The 19,921-nt window shown below is 53.4% G+C and overlaps 1 protein-coding gene across 3 annotated transcripts in view; it reads right to left on the bottom strand.

The window, feature by feature from the left end:
• Window positions 1-2,810: 2,810 nt before the first annotated feature.
• CRISPLD2 (cysteine rich secretory protein LCCL domain containing 2) overlaps window positions 2,811-19,921 on the bottom strand; it is a 68,827-nt gene continuing 51,716 nt past the window's right edge. The window contains exons 14-16 of one of the 3 annotated variants that reach the window (XR_005032429.2): window positions 15,769-15,902; window positions 3,748-5,301; window positions 2,811-3,656 (exon numbers count right to left, since the gene is read on the bottom strand). Coding sequence is in view for 2 of the 3 variants with exons in the window: in XM_036924148.2 (XP_036780043.2) it covers window positions 7,059-7,374; window positions 15,769-15,902 (450 nt within the window). In the remaining variant the exon portion in view is untranslated. Of the gene's footprint in view, window positions 5,302-5,336; window positions 7,375-15,768; window positions 15,903-19,921 lie in introns of those variants that run through there. The other 2 variants (XM_036924150.2, XM_036924148.2) reach the window with 2 other exon arrangements.

The raw sequence follows: 19,921 nt of genomic DNA, 5'->3' as shown, positions 1-19,921 counted from the left end.
AATTAGAATATTGGAAAAAGACATTTGGACATCCTAGAATTGAAAAATACAATATCCGAAATTAAAGGGCCAGAGTCAGCTTGCAACTGGGCTTCCGCCCTTCCCCGCTGTCCCTCGTCCTTCCCAGGATGGTCAAGCGGTCACCTTTCAGCCACTCGGACAGATGCCACAAGGAGGATGGCAGAGCGGGAAGTGGGAAGGACCCGGGCACTGGGATTCTGTGGGGTGGGGGTGTGGATCGAATGAGGTCGCGCTGGAGGTGTGCGTAGCGTCCGGGGCACACACAGCCCCACGGACGGCTGCTCCACGGCCTGGCAACAGAGAGCGAATGCCAGTGGGTGCAGGTCCCCGGCAGACAGATTTCCACCCAGGACCAGGCGGACGTTAAGGCCCGATTCGGGCTCCCAGCGGAGGCCTGCCTCTCCCTCTCTGCCCCGCCCAAAGGGCCCTGGGGATGCAGGGAAAGGGGGACACGGGGCAAAGGATTCCTGGGTCCTCAGCGCGTGGCAACTCCATTCTGAAAAAGAAAAATAACTGACCTCGGCAGCTACGTCAGCGGCCCTGACATCAGCACATTTTGGTTGGTTGATTTTGTGTGGCTGGTTATCCACCTTCCTTCCGATTTTTCACACCAAACCAAAACTTGCCCTACTGGGGCTTAACAAATCTTTTAGACCCTTAAAACACAGCAAATGATGTGCCAAAGGCGAACTGCGCGAAGACCTCGTGGCATTTGTTTGGCCCTTTCATCCTGGCAGAACTGGAAGCCTTCCTCCGAGAACCTCCCGGAACCTCCCGGATGGCACTCAGGTGGCACCTGACTTCTCTGGGACAAGCCCTCACCAGTTCCCCCCGTCAGTGCCTGGCCTGGCTCTGAGGTGGGCCAGAGGCCTCCCGATGTGCCCCGGCTGTCCCCGCGCTGGGCAGGAACAGGCCGCTGGTCAGCGAGGAGGCTCCCAGCTCACCTGCTGTCTCCCCCTTTCACCAAGAGCGGCCATGGTCCCCAGGGTGTCTCCTTTCCCCACAACAGTCACCAGCCTAGGCCCACCGGCCCTCCTGCCCGACTCAAGAAGATGGCAAAGGGATTCGCCTGAGCCGAGTGCCTCCTCTGCGCTGGGGACCGGCCGGGCACCAAGCTGATGTCACCTCCTTTAGGAAGCACACACCTCTTACAAGGACTTGTTAACTCAGTCACACTTGTCAAATATAATTCAGGTGCTCTCTGAGTTTTTGCCCAAGTGTCCGTTAGGAATGCCTTTGGCTTCATGTAACAGGGGCCCGACCACAGTGGTAGGTAGGAGTCCCGGGATAAGTGCTTGAGAAGTCCCCTCAACATGCGGGGATGGCGAGAGGCCTGGTGGCTGTCCTGACCGCAGGCGGGGGGTGAGGGGTTTGCAGTGATGTCACCAGGGGTTCTGACATCACCGAGCCGCTGCCTGGAGTCACTCGCCTCCAGCTGCTCACCTGAGATACCCGGATGTCTTTAGGGTGGTGATACTCCAATGGGGACAAGCCCCGGAATCACCCAGAGGGCTTGTGGACACACAGGTGCTGGCCCTGCCCAGGAGGTTCCGACTCAGCAGGTCTGGGCTGAATTATTAATGCATCGCAGGGCCATTAGGTGGGGCATCTGTTATCTGCAGCCAAAATATATCCCAACCAGTGCAGTGGCTACCACTACTTGAGCCCTCCCTGTGAGCACTTTTGAGCTCACTGGATTCAGTCTTCACCCTGCTGCGTGGCTGTTGTGATAAATTTCCACCTCATAAATGAGCAGCCTGAGGCCCAGAGAGGCAGAGTGACTTGTCTGAGGTCCCAGAGCTGGGGAGAGGAGGAGGCAGTCTGGGGACTCCAGGGTCCACACTCTCTGCCCCTGCACCTGCTTGTCAAAGGGTCTGTCCAAGGGTCTCACTGCTGGGCTCCACCTGCAAATCTGTGCCCATCACCAGCTCCTGCAGATCTGTGCCTTGACTCGGATGAATTCTGCAGGAGCAGCGCAGGCTCTCCCTTCCTGCCACCCCAACTCCCACTGCCACAACTTTTACACGTTTGGGGACGAGGGGTTGGGGCACATGACTGTGGAGTCCTGGGATATAAGACGGTCCTGATGCAAGAGGAAGAGGGGTGCCGAGGCAGGCTGCTGATTCTGAGGGAGGAGGGCTGGGAGGGGAGGCCCCCCAAGACCCTGGGGGAGCTGCTGCTGGGGGCACATCTATGGACTCCACAGTGCATTTGTCAGAAACCAGTGCCTTGTGACCACCGGTCATCATGTCCAAGCCCCGTGATTTTTGCAACCCAGCTGCACAATTCCTTACATACTCTTCTTATATCAACGTTTTAAAAGCTGAAATATATTTACTAACCAGAAAAGCTATCCCTGCCATCAAGGAAAAAACAAGCTCTTGTTGTGTAGGGGGGCTGAGGAAGCAGAGATAAACATCAGCCAAGCACATTGGAACCCACGGAACACGCCTGCAATGTGACACAAAGGGGCTGGTGCCTGGGAAGGTCACTGTCATGGGCTGGATTCTGTCCCCCTCCCCAGATTCCTGTGTTGAAGTGCTAACTTCCGCACTGACTGTATTTGGAGATGGGGCCTTTAAGGAGGTAACTAAGATGAACCGAGGTCCTAGGGGTGGATGGTGCTTACAAGACGAGGAAGAGACACTGGGGACACAGCAATTTCCAGCCGATGTGCACTGATCCTGGTAGAAGTGGCATAAACAAAAGAGCTAAGAGCCAGGAGGTTCTAAATGTTCCATTTTACAAGCTGTTAGGATTTGTCTGTAAAATGATACATTGCAGAAACGTTTTAGAAATCAAACCGGTTTTATTGAAACAATAGCAACGTGGTCCCTGTTGATGCAAAGCACACACACAAAATTTACAATAAACTTTTGTACACGGGAAGTAGTAAAATACAACATTTTTCATAGAAAAAAGCACACACGTAAGCTGCGGGCTGAGTGAGCCTACAGACAATATGAAAAATCAGAACACGGTGGGGCAAAGGTCTGAAGGAAACAGAAACGTGTCATTTTGGGGGCAGGAGGCCCAGGAACACTGTTGGCCTGATGTGTCATGTTTTTCTGGGTTAAGGACCAATGACACAACCACCCCTTGAACACACACAATTAGAGGTGGTCTCCCACTGAGGGCTTTTTATACTTCGCAACCTTGGTTCCATTTTCGGAAGAAAAAACTGTTCCAGTTTCAAAATGTTTTTGAGGATAAAAAAGACAGCAAGCTCTGGTTCTGAGTGAGGACTTTCTGTCCCATTAGACGGGCCGGTTAATGAGGGATTCAGGAACCTGGCTTCTTTATTTTAAAAAGATGGAACGGACACAAACTGGCAGTTCCAGATTCTCCCTCAAGGGACAATTCAAAAGGAAACCCACCGGGCTACCCCTGGACTGTCACTGATCCTAAAACCTAAATGTGCTGTTTCCCTGGAACCACAGCCTCCAAGGCTGGCGACACAGCAAAAGTCCCATGAAACCCAGGTCCGGCAGCACGACACCTCGAGTCCAGAGGTTTCCAAGTCTGCAGATCTGGCTGTAACCAGACACGACACCCGACAGGCTGACCAAATCCTTTCGCTCTGTCATTTGGGGTTGAAGAGTCAGAGCCTACGAATCACGGCGAGCTCACCCCACCTGAGGAAACAGGGCAGGCGGCTCCTTGCAGCTCCATCAGGCTGGCGTTTCCTCACTTTTACAAACCCTCGAAGGCAGGGCAGCGATTTACCTTCGGCTTCTGCATTAATTAGAGGGTCTCAGCAACAGGCTGCCACCTGATTCCCCAGGTAGAGGACCTCGTCCAGACTTACTTTCTTTCTTCCTTTTTTTTTTTTACTTTCTCCTGGTTCCTCTGCCTCCAGAACATTCTGATGGAGAGGGAAATCGAATGCGAAATGGGCATTCACAAAAGTGACCTATGGGCCAGCCTGGTGGTGGAGGGGTGGGATTTTACTTTCTGCACAGAAATGCTATTTACAAAAGGGTATTTCATTTCACTGTGGGTGTTTGGCCTGGGCTGACGATGAGCTTTTATAAAGCGATGGAAGCCAGAGAGCACCGTGCTCCTCGGAGCCCACGGAACATTTGGCAAGAAATGTTCATTAAAACAGGAAGAGAAATCCTGCCTGAACATTGCCGTCTCTTGTTATCACGCCGCAGGACGGTTTCATGACCACACATGGTTCCTCTTGCCATCAGCTGCCAACGTAGGCAAGGAATGTCCTAAGGAATCCATTCCTCTCATTGCTAGAAAATAGGTCACCCGATGGAGGGTGAGCCTACGCATTTGTCATTTGAAAAAGCAGCAAGAAAACAGCCCTTCTTGGCCGTCCTTAGGCATCTCAGAGGAGCCGAAAGAGACTAGGAGTTAAAAAAAAAAAAAAAGTGGGCTTCAAACAGAATCGCCTGCAAAACAAAGCCTCTGGTGCGAGATGGGGTGCAGGAATAAGTCCGGGCTGGGCCGTGAGCCACAGTGGGGAGCCGGTAAAGAAAGGGTCCTGGTTCATTCGTCCTCAACGAGACCAAAGGTCATGGCAGCACACAGACAGGCCACGTGGATGCAGGGAGGGACAAAGACAAGATAAATCTCTGGAGTTCCTGCTGAACTCGGAATAAACCAGCACTGCTGTGAAGAGAGCCAGCCTGCATGTGGCAGGTGCCAGCAGGGGCAGGTGCCAGGGCAGAGCCCAGGTCTCACACCTCCCACCCCCTTGTTCCGGCCCATTTGTCTGACCAGCAAACATTAAACCTATGTTTCTTCACTGATAGGGACGGACTGCGTTTTTTAAAACTTTTAAATAACTACCTTCTTCTCCATTCCTGAAACTCACCCTTTGCGTGCTCAAGTGCCCCTCCCCTTGCCCCCGAATGGCTCCTGGCGTGAGCTCCCAGCCCCTGCTCTCTGCAGGTTTGGAATCCTCTCTCCACCCACAGAAGAGCGCACGGCAAGGGACATCTCAGGACGCTGTGCAAGGAGAGTGCCCGGAAGGAGACCCGCCAGGTGTCAGCAGGATGGGCCACCAGCTGTCCGGCCAGGATCCTGAGGATGCTGCTTCTCCGTGGTGCGGAGATGAGACCGAGGCAGGAAGGGTGGGACACTGAACACCATTCAAAGGAAGTTTCCTGCCTCTCCATATCCCCCGCCCACCCCCCAAATGATAAAATAAAAATAAAAAGCAAAACCCAAAGCCCTCTTGAAGATGCCCCCTTCTGCCTGGCGCTGGACATTCACTGCCTGACGGCAAAGATCCGGAAGGCCTTTCCATCTCGAGGGGTCCTCAAGCTGAAAGAGAAGGGAGAGGACATGTTACAGAAAGATCTGGAGGGCCTTCTACAGGGACTCGTGCTGAGAAGGGAGAGCCGAGCGCCCCCCCGTGTCCCACGGGCTGGGGGACATTTCCCTGAAGCTGATGCAAACAGAGCCAGCCCCAGCCACGAACAGCTGGCAAATTCCACTCTCCCTGCAAAGGGGCCTGGTTCTGAATCTAGGTCAGGGGTGTTATTTTCTTTTAACTCCAGGATTTACTGGCCCCAGTCTGTCTGAATTGATCTCATCCTCCAAGACTTCTGCCTGGTTTCTGCAACCACCTGTCAAACCAAATGCCAGCCGTCTGTCCGACTGATGAACAGGATGACATTATAACTATAATGCATGTGCCACTGTCACTACAATGGGGTGGATTTTGTGCCCAGCACTGTGTGAAGCACCTTGCATACGCCTTTTTAACCTCCTTCCTCGGGAAGTGCAATAGTATCCCTATTTTGCAGGTCAGGAAATGAGGGCAACAAGAAGTTAACTGACTTACCCATGGCCATACAGCTAGTAAAAACTACCCTCTTAAGATAGGAGTTAAATCCTTAAGCTGACTAAAAGCTTTTCAGAACAGCTTTAGGGAGGCATAACATGCCATAAAATTCACCCTTTTTAAGTGTACAATTCAGTGATTTTTATAGGGTTTTGCAATCATGTCCACAGCCCAGTTTTAGATCATCACATCACCCCAAAAGATCTTTCAGGTCCATTTATAATAAATTCCCCCTGCTTTCTGCCACGCCCTGGCAACTTCTGTCTCTACAGATTTGTCTCTTCTGGACATTTTTGTCTCAGTGGGATCATATAATATTTGGCCTTTGGGATTGGCTTCTTTCACTGAGTGTCAGGCTCTCAAGGTTCATTCATGCTGGAGTATGAATCAGTACTTCTTTCCTTTTTATTGCCAAACAAAATTCCATTATAGGGACAGCCTGCATTTTATTTATCCATTCCTCAGCTGATGGACACTGAATTCTTTCCACTCGGGGCTGTTGTGAATAATGCTGCTATGAGCATTGTGTACAAGTGTCTGTGTGGACACACACAGATTCTTGTGGGTACAGGCCTGGGAGCAGAACTGCCAGGTTGAATGTTCAATGTATGTTCAGCTTTTTAAAAAAACTGCCAAGCTGTTTTCCTCAGTGGCTGCACCACTGTACGTTCCCACCAGCAGTGCCCCAGGGGCTTCTGGTTTTTCCACCTCCTCGTGGACACTCGTGATTGTCTTAAACAGCTTTCTGTGCATAACGGGCCTCCTCATTGCTTTTCATTCAACTGCACACTATTCCATTGGGTTAACTGGGTCCCTGTTCTTTGATATTCAGTGAATTCAAATCCTTTGCTTTTGCAAGCAATGGTATGGAGAGCAACCTTGTCTTCCAAGGAGTGGAATCTGGGAGCCAAGGAAACACACATTTGTGATTTGGACAGCGTATCAAATTGCCCTTCCGAGAGCCTGTGCCAACGGACGACGCCATCGACAGTGCACGAGGCAGTCCGTTGAACACGTGTGCTTGCCAGTAGAGCAGTATTCTGGCTTTTGGTTCTCAGCCAATCAAAAGTAAGGAACGGCATCCAGTTACAGTTTTAATTTGCATTTACTTATTATGGATGAGTCTGAGCACAAGATTAACAGCCCAGCCATGAGTTAGGCACGATTTCCTGTAAAGTGCCGCTGCAGACAAGAGGGCCCCAGACTAGAAATCGTGGAACTAGGTGAATGGCCCTCACCCTCTCAGACCGCTGAGGGTCAGCAACCCCAGGAGGCAGGCTGCATGGGATTCCTGCTCACCACCTTCCCCCGCAGCAGCTCCATGCTTTTGGCTACCCTGGGATTGAACCTCTGAGATGTGTATCAGATGGGAGTGCTTAGCGACATGGAGCTGTGATGAGAAGCCGGGTCCAGACGCAGCAAAATGCCAGCCGCTGGCGGCCTCCCCACAGGGCCATGGGGCGGGGAGCCTGGCTCTGCAGGGCCTGGGGCTGACCCAGCTGCCCTCCTGGTCTCTGGGAAGCTCATGTTCCAGGGCTCTCCTCAGGCTTCTGGGAGAAGATGCAAGATTTCTCTGGATTCTCTGCCCAAATAAATAGTCTCGGAGAACTGCCCTGAGCCACAGGGCTATTCCATGGGGTGGGCAAACCATGCTGGGGAAAAATACCAGGGTTTTTGTCTCTGACTTATTACTGGAAATTCTATGGGGCAGCAGGTTCTCCCAGTCAGGGGGCCCCAAGCAACTCAGGGACCAGGGGCCTGTTCGGGCTTTCATCCAGGCAGGAACCCCAAGGATGGCTTGCCCTGGAGGCAACCCCTGGGTGGCTCACCCAGACTTACCATCACCCCCATCGAGCAGCCCAGCCACCTGGGAGGCGTGAGCGCACCCGCTGAGTGGGGTGTGTATTTCCTAACACATCAAGCGGTGCACTGAGGACATCAGGGGTGCCGTTGCGACACCCAGTGTTGACCCCGTCCACTGCCCCAGGCAGACAATTCCTCTCGGTTGGGGTGCCCAAAAAAGCCTTTGGGGAGGGCCCCATTTGTTCATGCCTCAAACATTTTCTACGCTCTAGTTCTGCTAAGATGACAGCAGTGCACATCTGATGAAAAACGAGTGTGATTTGACCGATTATAAAATAACCCTTCTGCCCTTCTTTTCTAAATCTTGTCCTCTGGTTTTCTTTTTGGATTAGTTTGTAATTCACACACAAACATGAAGAGAGTGTAAACTGGCACAGCATTTCTGAGCATTTTTCATAAAAGGTAGTGAACAGTTTTCATAACAATTATTTAAAGACTCCTCAACCAGTTCTGAATAAATTCCTGAGCTCAGCAACGGGCCTGTCATTCAAACCGTGCTTGCTGAGCACCTACAACGTGCCGGGTGGGCACTGGGTTTGGTGCTGGGGACATGGGGTCAACGAAACTGATGGGGTTCTTGCCTTTGTGGAGCTTACCTTCTGGGTGTGGGAGATAAACACTGACTGTGCCTAAGAAATAACTTCAGAGAGAGATGGCCTGGGAGGAAGACCGCCAGGGCTGACGGGGTTGGGCGGGATCGGGGAGGAGGAGCGCGGCTGTGAGGCAATGGCAGGGGAGTGCGTCCTCAGGGGGGTGGCGGTGTGTGCAGGCCTGAATGACAGGGGGACCCAGCCACAGGAGAAGATAGGAGCCGGGGGTTCCAGGTCAGAGAGCAGCAGGGACAAAAGCCCAGAGGTGAGAATGGCCTTGCTGTGTTTGAGGAACAGAGGGCCAGCGCGAGGTGCCGTGCTGAGGGGCAGGGTGCCAGGAGGGCGGAGGAGCAGGTGGGGTCACAGGTCACATCAGGGTGACCTCGCGTGGTAAGGGGAACGGAGTTTATTCTTATCGCAGTGGGAAGCCATTGGGGGCAGCATTTAAACAGGAGAGAGACACACTGAGCGTTACAGGAGATCGAATGTGGCCGTTCTGCTAAAAGGAAGTGACCCAAAGCAGCGGTCAGGAAAGGCCCACGGGCTTGTGCAAAGATGTTCTTTGCCATGTTGCTTATTACAGTAAGAAAAAAAGGAAGCAAACCGGATGTCCGCCAGCAGGGTAAAGAAACAGCAGTGTGTCTGCACAGTGGCATCGTGTGTAGACATTGAAATGATACAGACAGGCTGATGCTTTTTTGGTAAAAGACAAAAACAGACCACCAAGAAATCAGGTGTTTGTGTGTAAACAGAAAAAAATCTGGAAGGAAACATACCAGAATGTTTACACTGGTTGTTTCTGGACAGGGGATTTTCAATGATAGCACTTTCTTAAGATTATTTTCAGAATTTCATGAAGTTTCTGTAATCTTATTTTAAAGGAGAAAAAGGGAGGGAAGGAGCAAGGCAGAGAGAGAAAGAAAGAGAGAGAGACAAAAGTCAAGACAAAAATATTCCTCTAGAACTGGGAAAGAACCTGAACTGGCCCAGGAAGCTTCTGGAAGTTCCCTTCCGCTGACTCAGCTCCTGAGGAACGCTCATCTGTTGGAGCTGAGCTGTGACGGTCCTCTGAGAAACGCCCAGTGGAGTGTCACCAACTCAGCCCTGGACGCTGATTCCTGGCCCTCCGGCGGCCGCTCCCCCGCCCTGGGCGCTACCTCTCACCTCTGTGCAGCGGCTCAGCCCAACACGCGCGCCCCACGCGACAGGGGCTGCCCATGTCCTTTATGTCATCCACCCTGCCCACTCCTCGCAGCCGCCCCATGAGCCCTTCAGGCTCTTCTCGCTCACAGAAGGGCACTAGGACCCTCAGGGGTGACGCGATCTGCCTAAATCCAACACCTGTTCCAGGTGCAGCGGGGATGTGGACCCAGGTCTGTTGAGGCTCCGGGACCCTTTCCTAACCATTCTCTTGAACAGACGGGCTGGGGCTCCGCCATCCCTGAGGATGACACTGGCCAGCCCCAGATGCCGGAGCCCCTGGGGAGGCAGGAGGTGGACGTCCAGGGGGCTGTGCCCTGCAGGACTGCCCCTGCCGGTGAAGATTACTCAGGGGCGTGGAATGCCATCTGGTACCACACGACACAGACTGGAGTCAAGACAGAGGACAGCTGGCAGTTCTAGAAGCAGGGTGACCTGGCCTGGGAGGAACCGAGGACCTGCCCACAAGTTGGCAGCTCACCCCCCGGGGTCATGGAACCCAGTGCTAAAAGGACAGCAGAAGAGGAACACTTGTGTTCTGCTGGCTTTTGAAATACACAACTTTTTAATTAAGAAAAATCATTTATCTGTATGCACGTACATGTTTGTGTATATGTATGTATGTGCTATATGCATGTGTGTGTGTGTTTTTTTTTAGGATTTTCAGTTTTTTTAGGATTCCAAACCCTGTTCTCCCAGAGTCTCACCCATCTACTGATCTTTCAGGAAAATTCAAGAGTCAGACAGACACAGCTTCAGGTCTTGTCTGCAGCACCTTGGGCTGGTTAATCCACTTCCCAAGGCGTCAGTTTTCCACATCTGTAAAACAGGGTTCATAGAAGTGCCCACTCCACAGGGACATTGTAAAAAGCAGCTGTGCGCATCCAGGGGACGCCTCGGCTCAGGGCCGTGCGCCCACGGGGTGAACTCCGTCATTCCTCCTGGGCTTAGACCTCATCCCCCTTCGGGAAGACGCGGGTGTGTCTGGCACACACCGGGTGCACACGCAGTGATGATAGAATTACTCCCACGAAAGGAGTAATTCATGAAATACACATCACTGCATCATAGTTCATGAAATATAAAATATTTTTTAGGGGAAAAAGTTTCAGTATAGTGTGTATAGGACGATCTCCATTTTTATTTTTATATATCGGGGGAAAGGTCTGGAAAAGCTTTAAATAAGCAATGAGCAGAGTAAGGGGGTGCCTATGGGGGACTCTTGCTTTCTGCTCCCTAGACTTACTATTTAAATATTAAGTTATATATTTCTTCTCTAACAAATATTTTTAAAGTTAGAAACAAGTGTCCCTTAGCACTGTAAGGCTCACCCAGCGCCTTCTGGGAAGGGCCTGTACCCCAAGCGCAGTGACTTGTCTGAAATAAGGAGTCAACAGGGTGGATGCTGGGTTCAAGTCCCAGCTCTGCTCCTTGTTAGCTGGGTGGCTTTGGGCAAGTCACTTAACCTCTCTGTGCCTCCTTAGCCTTACTGGTAAAATGGGGGTAACTGCTGCCCCCGCCTCATGTTGCTGTCGAGAGATTAGATGAGCTAACATGCGTTCAGATCTGAGAACACTGGGCAATGGGTGGAGGGAGGGAAAGCCACTCGTCTGCGCTGCAAAGGGAGCCCAGCACATGGCCAGCCTCGGTGCGGCCCGGCTTGGGGGAGAGTGCAGAGCTCATTAGACCCAGAGGTACTAGCTCAGCACCTTCTGCGTCCTAGAGTTTCTCGACACATGGAGAGATTTTCAGACCCCCGGCCCTGGGGACGCCCACGGCTGGGCTGTCCAGTGTGCCTGCAGTGTGGCTCATCCAAACTGAGATGGGCTTTATGTGTAAAATACACACCGAGATCTTATGGAGAAAAAAAAGGAATGCAAATTTTTTATCAATAATTTTCCTATTGATACTTATTTGATGTACTGGGTTAAACAAAAATTTATTTAAAATTTTCCCTTCTGTTTCTTTTTCCTGTGGCTATGAGAAACTTTAAAATCCTCTATGTGTCTGCTGGACATGCCACAGTGGACGGGAGCCCCAGAGCCCAGGAAGACTTGTCTCTTCTGTCCCTGCTGTGGCCCCAGCCCCCTGGGGCAGTGCCCAGCACACAGCCGCTGTCCCATAAGTGCTTATTGACTCAATCTGCTATTCTGATGGAAGTCCACCCACATATATACCATCTACCTCTAGATATAGGTTATGTTTGTTAAAACCAAGTGGCAAGAATGTTACCTATCATTACTCCAATCTCCTTGTGAAATCTGTCCCAAAAAATGGTCGTGGTCTAAGGAAAAAGCCTGAATCAATATTTCTTCAGATGCCCAGCTGCTTCCTGAGAATATGTGGACAAACCCCAGTTCCCAACATCACAAGTTGCTCTGGACACCGTCTCCTTCCTCTGCCAGCCTTCAGGGGCACGTGGCTGAGAGAGAAGGCACCTGTCCTCTTACGTTACCCCAGTTCTGCCCTGTCATCTTCCAAAACTTTCAGGAAATCCTCTTCTAAAACAAGACCACTGCCAAACCAAAGCCACTTTGAAGCGGAACCAACTTCTGGCCCGAGTGCTGAGAATTCTGTTCAGGAGGATTTTGTTTGTTTGATTGAAGGATTTCCTAAATTTAGAGGAGTGTGCTGTGAATGGATCACGATATGTCCAGCCACTTCTCCCTGGGGACCGACTGTGACCACTCTAGGGTCCCAGCAGCCACTGGAGACAGAGCTACCCTCCAGCCCCAGGCTTGGTTCCCACAGTCCCTAATGGGAACAGGCTCCAGAGAGGTTTCCCAGCCCCAGTCTCTGTGAATCGGGCTGCTGAGGTCCCACCTAACCAAGGAGAGGATGGGGGTATGGCTGCGCCTCGTCTCTGCTGGAGCCACGTCACTGAGGAGGCGCCTCCAGACAGTTAGATGGGGTCCTGCCTGTTGGGCTGAGCTCCTGCACCTATTTTCGTACAGGGTCGCCCTGTGCCCTGCTACTGAAGTTTTTCTGCATCGTCTGCCCCCCACTGGACGACGGGTCCGTGAGGGCACAGATGTGGCTGTTCCCTGGGGGGTCTGTGCTGAGGGTCTCACTGAGGGTGTAACTCTGATGGGTAAGTGCATGTTGGAAGGATGGGTGTGAGGATGCCAGAACAATTCCTGTACGATGCCCTCTCCCTCGTCCTGCAGACGGTCTTCCCAGGCTGCTGCTTAGGGCTGAGCCACCTGACCCCATGTGAAAAGAACCACAGTGTCTCGGGGTTTGCAACACACCTTAGAACTTACGTCATAGAAACGAGGGCCACCAGGTTTACAGGCCACTTGCTATGAACTGCAGGTTAAGAGCTCTGCAGGAGGGACCATGGCTTGGGGAGACCGCCTGCCCAAGGACACCCAGCTGGCAAACCATGGAACAGGGTCCCTAACGCCAGTGGACCCAAGTGCTGCCTGGCCTGGCCTCTTCCCTCTGTACGTGCAAGTGGACTCCCTCCTCTCAGTGCCTGCGGTGCCCAGCACCGGTCCTGGCAGGCTGCCAATGTGTTCTAAATGAGTGACCGTCACCAAGTATCAGGATCATGCACGGCGCTGACTGTGGGTGCCAGGACACGGTCACCGCCACCCCACCCTCACAGTAACAGCTGTCGCCCTCTGCGTGCACCAGGACCCCGCAGGGCATGTGCCCACAGACTGCCGAGCCCAGTCCCAGAGTGTCTCAGTCAGCAGGCTGGGGGTGGGCCCGAGAACTTGCTCTCCTAGCCAGCTCCGGGTGTGTCTGCACACTGCTGGGCCGGGGGGACCCACTGAGACCCACTCCTGCCTAGCAGCCCCCCAGGGGGTCGGTGCTGTCATTCCCCCTTTACAGGCTGGGAAACTGAGTCACAGAACTTTGAGGAACTCATTCAAGTATCCTCCCAGATTCCATGCCTGCAGGCCTGGGAGAAAGAATCCAGGAAGGAAGGGAAGCAGGGTCTGAACCCTGCAGGGGCTGTGGAAACTGAAGCTCTCTGCACAGTGCAGTGGGCGTCAGCCACTCTCAGGCCAGGGAGAGGATGCCTGGGAGGCACTTATAATGACAGCAGCAACTCGGGTGGGTCCCTCTGGACCAGAGAAAGGACGATGGGCCTGGCCTCCCCAGCACATGCGGGTGGGGGCTGATAGTAGGGAAAAAAGCCACCTTGGGGACCCCCTCTGGTTCCCTGGCCCACCTGTGGGGGCCGCCCAATCAGTCCCTGTCATAGCCCTCAGGGAGCTGCTGAAACGCTCCCAGGGAGAGACAGGCAGAGAGCCAAGCCGGCTACTGCACTTCTCACAAAACCGTTTGCTCTTGAAGGGGTACGAAGTGCTCAGCAGATGGGTGTCCTGGGATTTCTTTCCCGCCTGGCCAGGAAATTCCACCTAATCAAGCTGCTTCATTTCCCTCCCATTAGATCAGTGGAATTTCCCTTCATTAAGCTTTTCCCACACAAAGGCTGCACACGTGGAAGGAGAAACTGCAGAACTTATTAACCCCAGCGGCCCGGGCTGGTGGCAGTGTTACCGCGCAGAGCCCCTGGGAAGTCGGGCACGGGACTCCGGGTCACCTGACAGTACACATCTTCAGGACAGCACCATGAGGCTCCAAAGGTCCCCCAGGAGGATGCGAGGGCCGGGCTGGAGGCCAAGCCCAAGAAGTCGTGAAAACTTAAGCTTCAAGGGGCCCGGGACACGTTACAATCCTGACTTACACCCCTTGTCTAAAGAGGACCCCAAACGCAGCATTCCCCTCTGTTATGGGCTCAGCTGGGTCCTCCTCCACGGCCCTATGTTGAAGTCCTAACCCTCAGCCCCTCAGAATGCAACTGTGCAAGGCGGGGGGGGCCTTGAAGGAGGTGATTCGGTCCACATGAGGTCATTAGGGTGGGGCCTGCTCCTGTCACTGGGGTCCTTCCGAGGGGAGGTCAGGACACAGACCCGTACAGAGGGATGACCATGAGGACACGGGAGAGGGCGGCATCCACACGCCACGGAGAGAGGCTGGGGGGGAGCCAGGCCCGTCAACACCTCGGCCTCGGACTTGAGGCCCCCAGGGCTGTGAGAGGGCGCCTGGTTTAAGCCCCAAGCCTGTGGCACTTTGTGACAACAGCCCCAGAAAGGACTACATGCCCCAAGTGGGATCTGCCCTGGAATGTGTGATGATCGTTCCCATTTCACAGATAAAAGAACTGAGGCCTGGGAAGGGCTGGTGCTTTGTTTGAGCTCAGAGCGCTCAAGAGGAACCCCCAGGCCTGGGTCTCTGGGCTCCAGGGCCTGCGACTTGCTTCCATGGACAATAGAGACGCAGGGGAGGGTGAGCAGCATGTGCCAGAACCTGGACTGGCACCCTGAAACAGCGCTGCGCCCTTTCTAAAGAACATTCTGGAGAGGCGTACCCACAGCATTAGAAGCCTGCACAGTCTTTGACCCAGAAATGCCTCTTCCAGGGGTTTAAGGATACAATCGTGACACGTGCAGACGTGCCCTAGTAAGGCTGTTCCTCACGGCGACAGCCGCCCCCAAGGTGCAAAGAGCTTAAATGACCAAGTGGGACGGGAGGTGTGCTGCGCTCATCGGGGCGCCCTAGGCAGCAGGGACACGTGGGAGTAGATTCTAGGAGCCACCTCTAAGATCTAGTAAGTGAAAGTACAGAGTATTACATATAACCCTCACTTCCTGAGCGCTTATTTCTGTCAGGCACTAGACAGGCATTGCGATGAATCCCCCCAACAGCTCTTCGAGGGAGAGGTCATTATTTTTCCCATGTCACAGATGAGAAAAATGAGGTCCAAGGAAATGGGGTGGCTTGCTCAGGGCCACAAAGCTGGTAAGCAGCAGAGCCTAGTCTGTAGGCCTCTAGATTCTTTGCTGTTTCATGAGCAACAAAATGGAACTATATGACGATGTAGCTACACATAACCATTACGTAACCATAATTTGAACCCATTTGTTTCGTGGGGGAGAAAACGCAGGCTCACACACACAGGAAAAGGCCAGAGGGAGTCACACCAGAAATCTAACAGCAACGCCCCCAGCTAACGCCTTACGGATGATTGCTTTTCTCTGGGCTTATCTGGTGTTTCTAAATTTTCTACAAAAACATGCAGTCATAGAAAACGTTCTCACTTTGAAAAAAGAAAGGAATAGAGAACAACAGGCTTGTCTTCTGTGTTCTGGTAGGAATTGATGCAAGCTTCCCCGGGTTTTATTTCATAGGGCCACGTCTTTGGCTCTCCTCCCAGGCCCCCCAGGGTCCGCCCTTGGCTGCATGGGCGTCAAGAGTCAGAGGTCACATCCCTACCTTTCAGATTGAACTCCGTTCCTGAGTGAGCCCACATAGGTCTTCTTTTTCTCGACGGGCATCACGTCCACGTAGCCCCCACTCTCGCTCCTGAGGACGCCTGCGTGCACGGCTGTCTTGCAGATGCTGGACGTCTGAAAGCACAGGAGGGACCATGGTCAGTGGCAAGGCAGTCGGGCTGCCAGGTGAAGTAAAGGGCTGGCCATCGGTGGCCTAGTGGGTGGGGTGCCGGCCCCCCTGCCCTTAGGAAATAACCACTGTGATTCCTCTGTGGTCTCTCCAGAAGGACCTGGCATCCATCATCCATTTATTTTGTTCAGTTGTTCAGCAATATTTTCTGAGCGCCAGGCACTGTACTAGATGCAGGGGAGTTCAGCGGGGAGCAGGGCACTGCCTTCATGGAGTCGAGGGAGGCAGACCAGTAAATAAATACACAAACAACTGCAGCTAAGAATATAAAAACAGGTCATGAGACAAAATGACCAGCTAGCGGGGGCTCTTTCAGAACAGTTAACCAGGGAAGATGGCTAATGATGTAACATTTGAGCTTGGATCTAAATGACAAAAAGAACCAGCCAGAGCTGTGGGAATATCTGTGAACAGGGCATCCCAGGCAGGGGGCAGCGCATGCAAAGGCCCTGGGGTAGGAGGGAACTCTTTGTGTCCAAGGAGCAGAAAGAGGGCCAGGGTGGCTGGGACATGGTGAGTCAGGCGGGGTGTGGCGGGGGAGGCCGGACCAGGCTGTGGAGACCACAGTGGGCATCAGGTTTCTGCTAGGGCTCAGGGAGCTGCTGGGTTTCAAGCAGGGTCAGGATGTGCTGTCTTCTAGAGCTGTCAAGAAGTACAGTTCCTGGGTCATAAAGCCCTCAAATTACATTTTCATTAGGTTCTTATCTAGTAGAAAAATGGTCTTCAGGATGGAGTGTCTGAGAGTAATTAGCATTTCTTAAAATTGGGGGAATTCATTCAAAGGTGGGGGTGCCAGACCTTGCTAAGGCTACAGGCTCCTGGCCTCCCCCTGACCTGCCGATTCCGGGTCTTCCAGAGAAGGGCCAGGCGATTCTGATGCACGCTCCGGGTTAAGCACTGGGTAGGTGACATTCCTGCCACCTCTATAACCCTGTCATCTGGTCTGTGCCAGAATCCAACACTGGCCTTGACAGTGGGTCTCAATCAGTCTGCAACTCAGAGCCCCCTGCAGCATCGGGACATGAGGACTGTGCCCAGGGCCCCCTCGCCTCCCAGCCCCACCAGATTCGGCTCTTCTGAGGTGAAGCCAAGACTTGGCATTTTAAACATGTGTCCGGTGACTCTCGGGTGCAGCCAGGCCTGTAGTCACAGCTGACCTAATCCGTCCGTGGGATGAATGGCGTCCTTCACAGTAAGCAGAGCGGACATTCACTCGGGGCTGATTCAATGCCAGGCCCTGGGCTGACTGCCTCTTGCGTGTTATCTGATCCCATCTTCCGAGACAGGTAACTAGTGGGACTCCCATTTCGCAGGCCAGCAATCCTGGGTTTAAGCTCAGCAAGACCCAGTAACTTCGCCAAGGCCATGCGGACAGTGAAGGGCTTAGCAGAGATTCCGAGTGAGGTCTGGCTGAGTGTATTGTCTGTACTTCTGTGGCCAGGAGAATAAGGCCACAAAGATGTCCACGTCCTGATCCCCAGAACCTGTGAATCTGTGACCTCACATGGCCAGAGGACTCTGCAGAGGTGACGCGATGACGGACTTCAGGAGGGGAGATGGTTCCGGATGATCCAGGGGGCCCAGTGATGGGGCAAAGGGGAGAGCACTTTCCGGGTCAAGCAGGGCACCTGTGAGAGCGGGCGGCACAGCCCGTGACTCCCCTTGCTGCCCCGTCCTCTACGCTGTCCCTGGCCGTCTCTGTCTGGAAGATGCACCCTGAGCTGCCCTCTGAATGGGACAAACAACGCATCCAACAGGTTCCTGACACCAGACATGAGCGCATGGATTAAAGAGTGCTCTGAAAACACCGACGTGGACTATCAGCTGGAGCGGGCGAGGGCCACCCTGCACCCACAGTGCGTCAGAGACAGCACCTTCCTTCTCAAGCGGTCGGCCCTGCATACCAGGCCCTTGCAGAGAAGGGCTGGTTTTGCCTAAGAAGAAAAACACCTTACAGCAGAAGCCCCTGGCCCGCCCGCTGCCTGGGAGGTTAACCTCGCTGATATAAAGGTGGGGCGGCTCAGAGCCGCAGCGGACATTCACAGCGAAGACCTGAGAACTGGGTTTCTTGCTTTCCGGGTCTGCTTTACTTAGTAACTGAAGGCTGGCTGCTTTAATCCTGCACTAACGCCTCTTGCCTTCTTCACGAAGCGCCCAGAGGACGGCAGCGCCGCTCAGCCCCAAGTGAGCTCTGGGGTCCGTCAGGCCCCAAAGTTGCGGGCAGAACTCTGGGAGCCTCGAGGGCTGGCGAGGACTTTCCTGGTGTTGGCCCTGAACGCAGGAAAGCCCTCAGTCCCAGGCAAACGGGGACAGACGGTCACCCTGTCTAGACAAGGAAGACTTTCTTTTTTCCTGAAGAAAGGATCCACAGCTTTCCAGGTCTCAAAAGGGTTTGTGTCCCAAAGATTAAGAAGCAATCGATCTGCAGCCATCTCAGAGAAGCAGGGAGACTTTTGCACTGAAATGATCTTTTCACAGTCCCTCTAAATTCCGGTAATGGGGTGAGCTTTGCGAGCACAAACATGCTTATTGTTCTCACAGGCGGGCAGAACTGGCATTTTTCTGCCCCTCCAGGCATCGCTCACTCTGCTGGCGGCGTCACCAGGAGGGAGGCCCCGGGGCTGCTTCCCGCGCGAGTGCCCACAGGGACCCAATCCCTCTGGTGTCCCAAACCCGCCGCCCCCACAGGCCTGACTAAGCGCTGCTAAGAGGCTCTGCGCTTTGCTTCTGCGCCCAGTGACGTCCTCCGCCTCCCGTCCCCGAGGAATCCCTGATACCAGGGGCACATTAGCTTTCCGTGACGACATCAAGCTGTGAGCCAGATCTTTCTCAAGCCGTAGTTGCAGCTGGCATCTGTTATCAAGACACACACCTTCAGGCGCTGATTCCGGCAGACCCTCCCTTCCCTCTCTCCCCTGCGGCTCCTCACACCTCTCCCACCAGCTCCCGGTTCCCTTCCAGCAGCGACACAAGTATCTGAAGATGCGTTAACAACGGCTGTCAGCAGAGATCTGGCCTGAGAGGGGCTGGAGCCCAGTCCCGCCTCCGCCCCTTGTGGGCTGGGTGGCCTCGGATGACCTGTTGTAACTCCCAGAGGCTCTGTTTTCTCAGTATAAGGTGGGGATCACCATAGTAGCTTTGGGAGGCATTTACCAAGGCAGGCCCTGTTCTGAGTGTATATTATATATATTATAATATTTATATATCTAATACTACGTATTGTATAATATGTGTATTATAGTAGTAACATCCTGAGTTGATACGATAATCTCCCAGTGACCCTACAAGCTGTATTCTTCTTCTTCTTATCCCCTCTTAACAGAGGGGCAGGCCGATTCAGGGAGATTAAATGACTTGCCCCAAATCACTGGGCTGCAAACAGCAGAGCCAGGACTGCCACCCAGAGCCAGCAAGCTGCACCCTATTCTACATGGGACAATACGAGCCTGGAAGGGCGAGCGTGACGATTACACAAGGTCAAGGGATGGGCGCAGGCTGGCAACCGGAGCTGCTCAACAGATGCCAGTTACGAAGACAGACAGCATGACTGTCATAACCTGTCACTGTGGAGAAGCTCAGGGGACTGTCATCTCTAACTCAGCGGTCCTCAAAGTGCTGCTCCAGACCAGCAGCTTCAGCAAATACAGATTCTCTGGCTCCACCCCAGACCCACTGAGTCAGAAATGCTGGGGACGGAGCCCAGAAGCCTGCTTGAACAAGCCCTTCGGAGGATTCTGATGTGTGTACAAGTGTGAGAATTCATCCAACCACCCAGGGAGACGGGGAGGGGGACAGATAGCAGACAGAGGTTCAAGTGGGGAGAAGGCCTGCCCACCACCCCATAACTGGGGCTTAAACTCCCACCCTCTGACCCAGACTTTGCTCTTCGGGCCACACCCTGATGCTTCTCCTGCCCTCAGCTCGCCGCAAGGCGAGGGGGCTGCCAAGTAATGCGCTCCGGGTG

The sequence above is a fragment of the Manis pentadactyla genome, chromosome 15 (genome assembly GCF_030020395.1).
Source record: "Manis pentadactyla isolate mManPen7 chromosome 15, mManPen7.hap1, whole genome shotgun sequence".
In the NCBI taxonomy this organism is placed as follows: domain Eukaryota; kingdom Metazoa; phylum Chordata; class Mammalia; order Pholidota; family Manidae; genus Manis; species Manis pentadactyla.
This window is presented reverse-complemented; position numbering and strand designations above follow the sequence as displayed.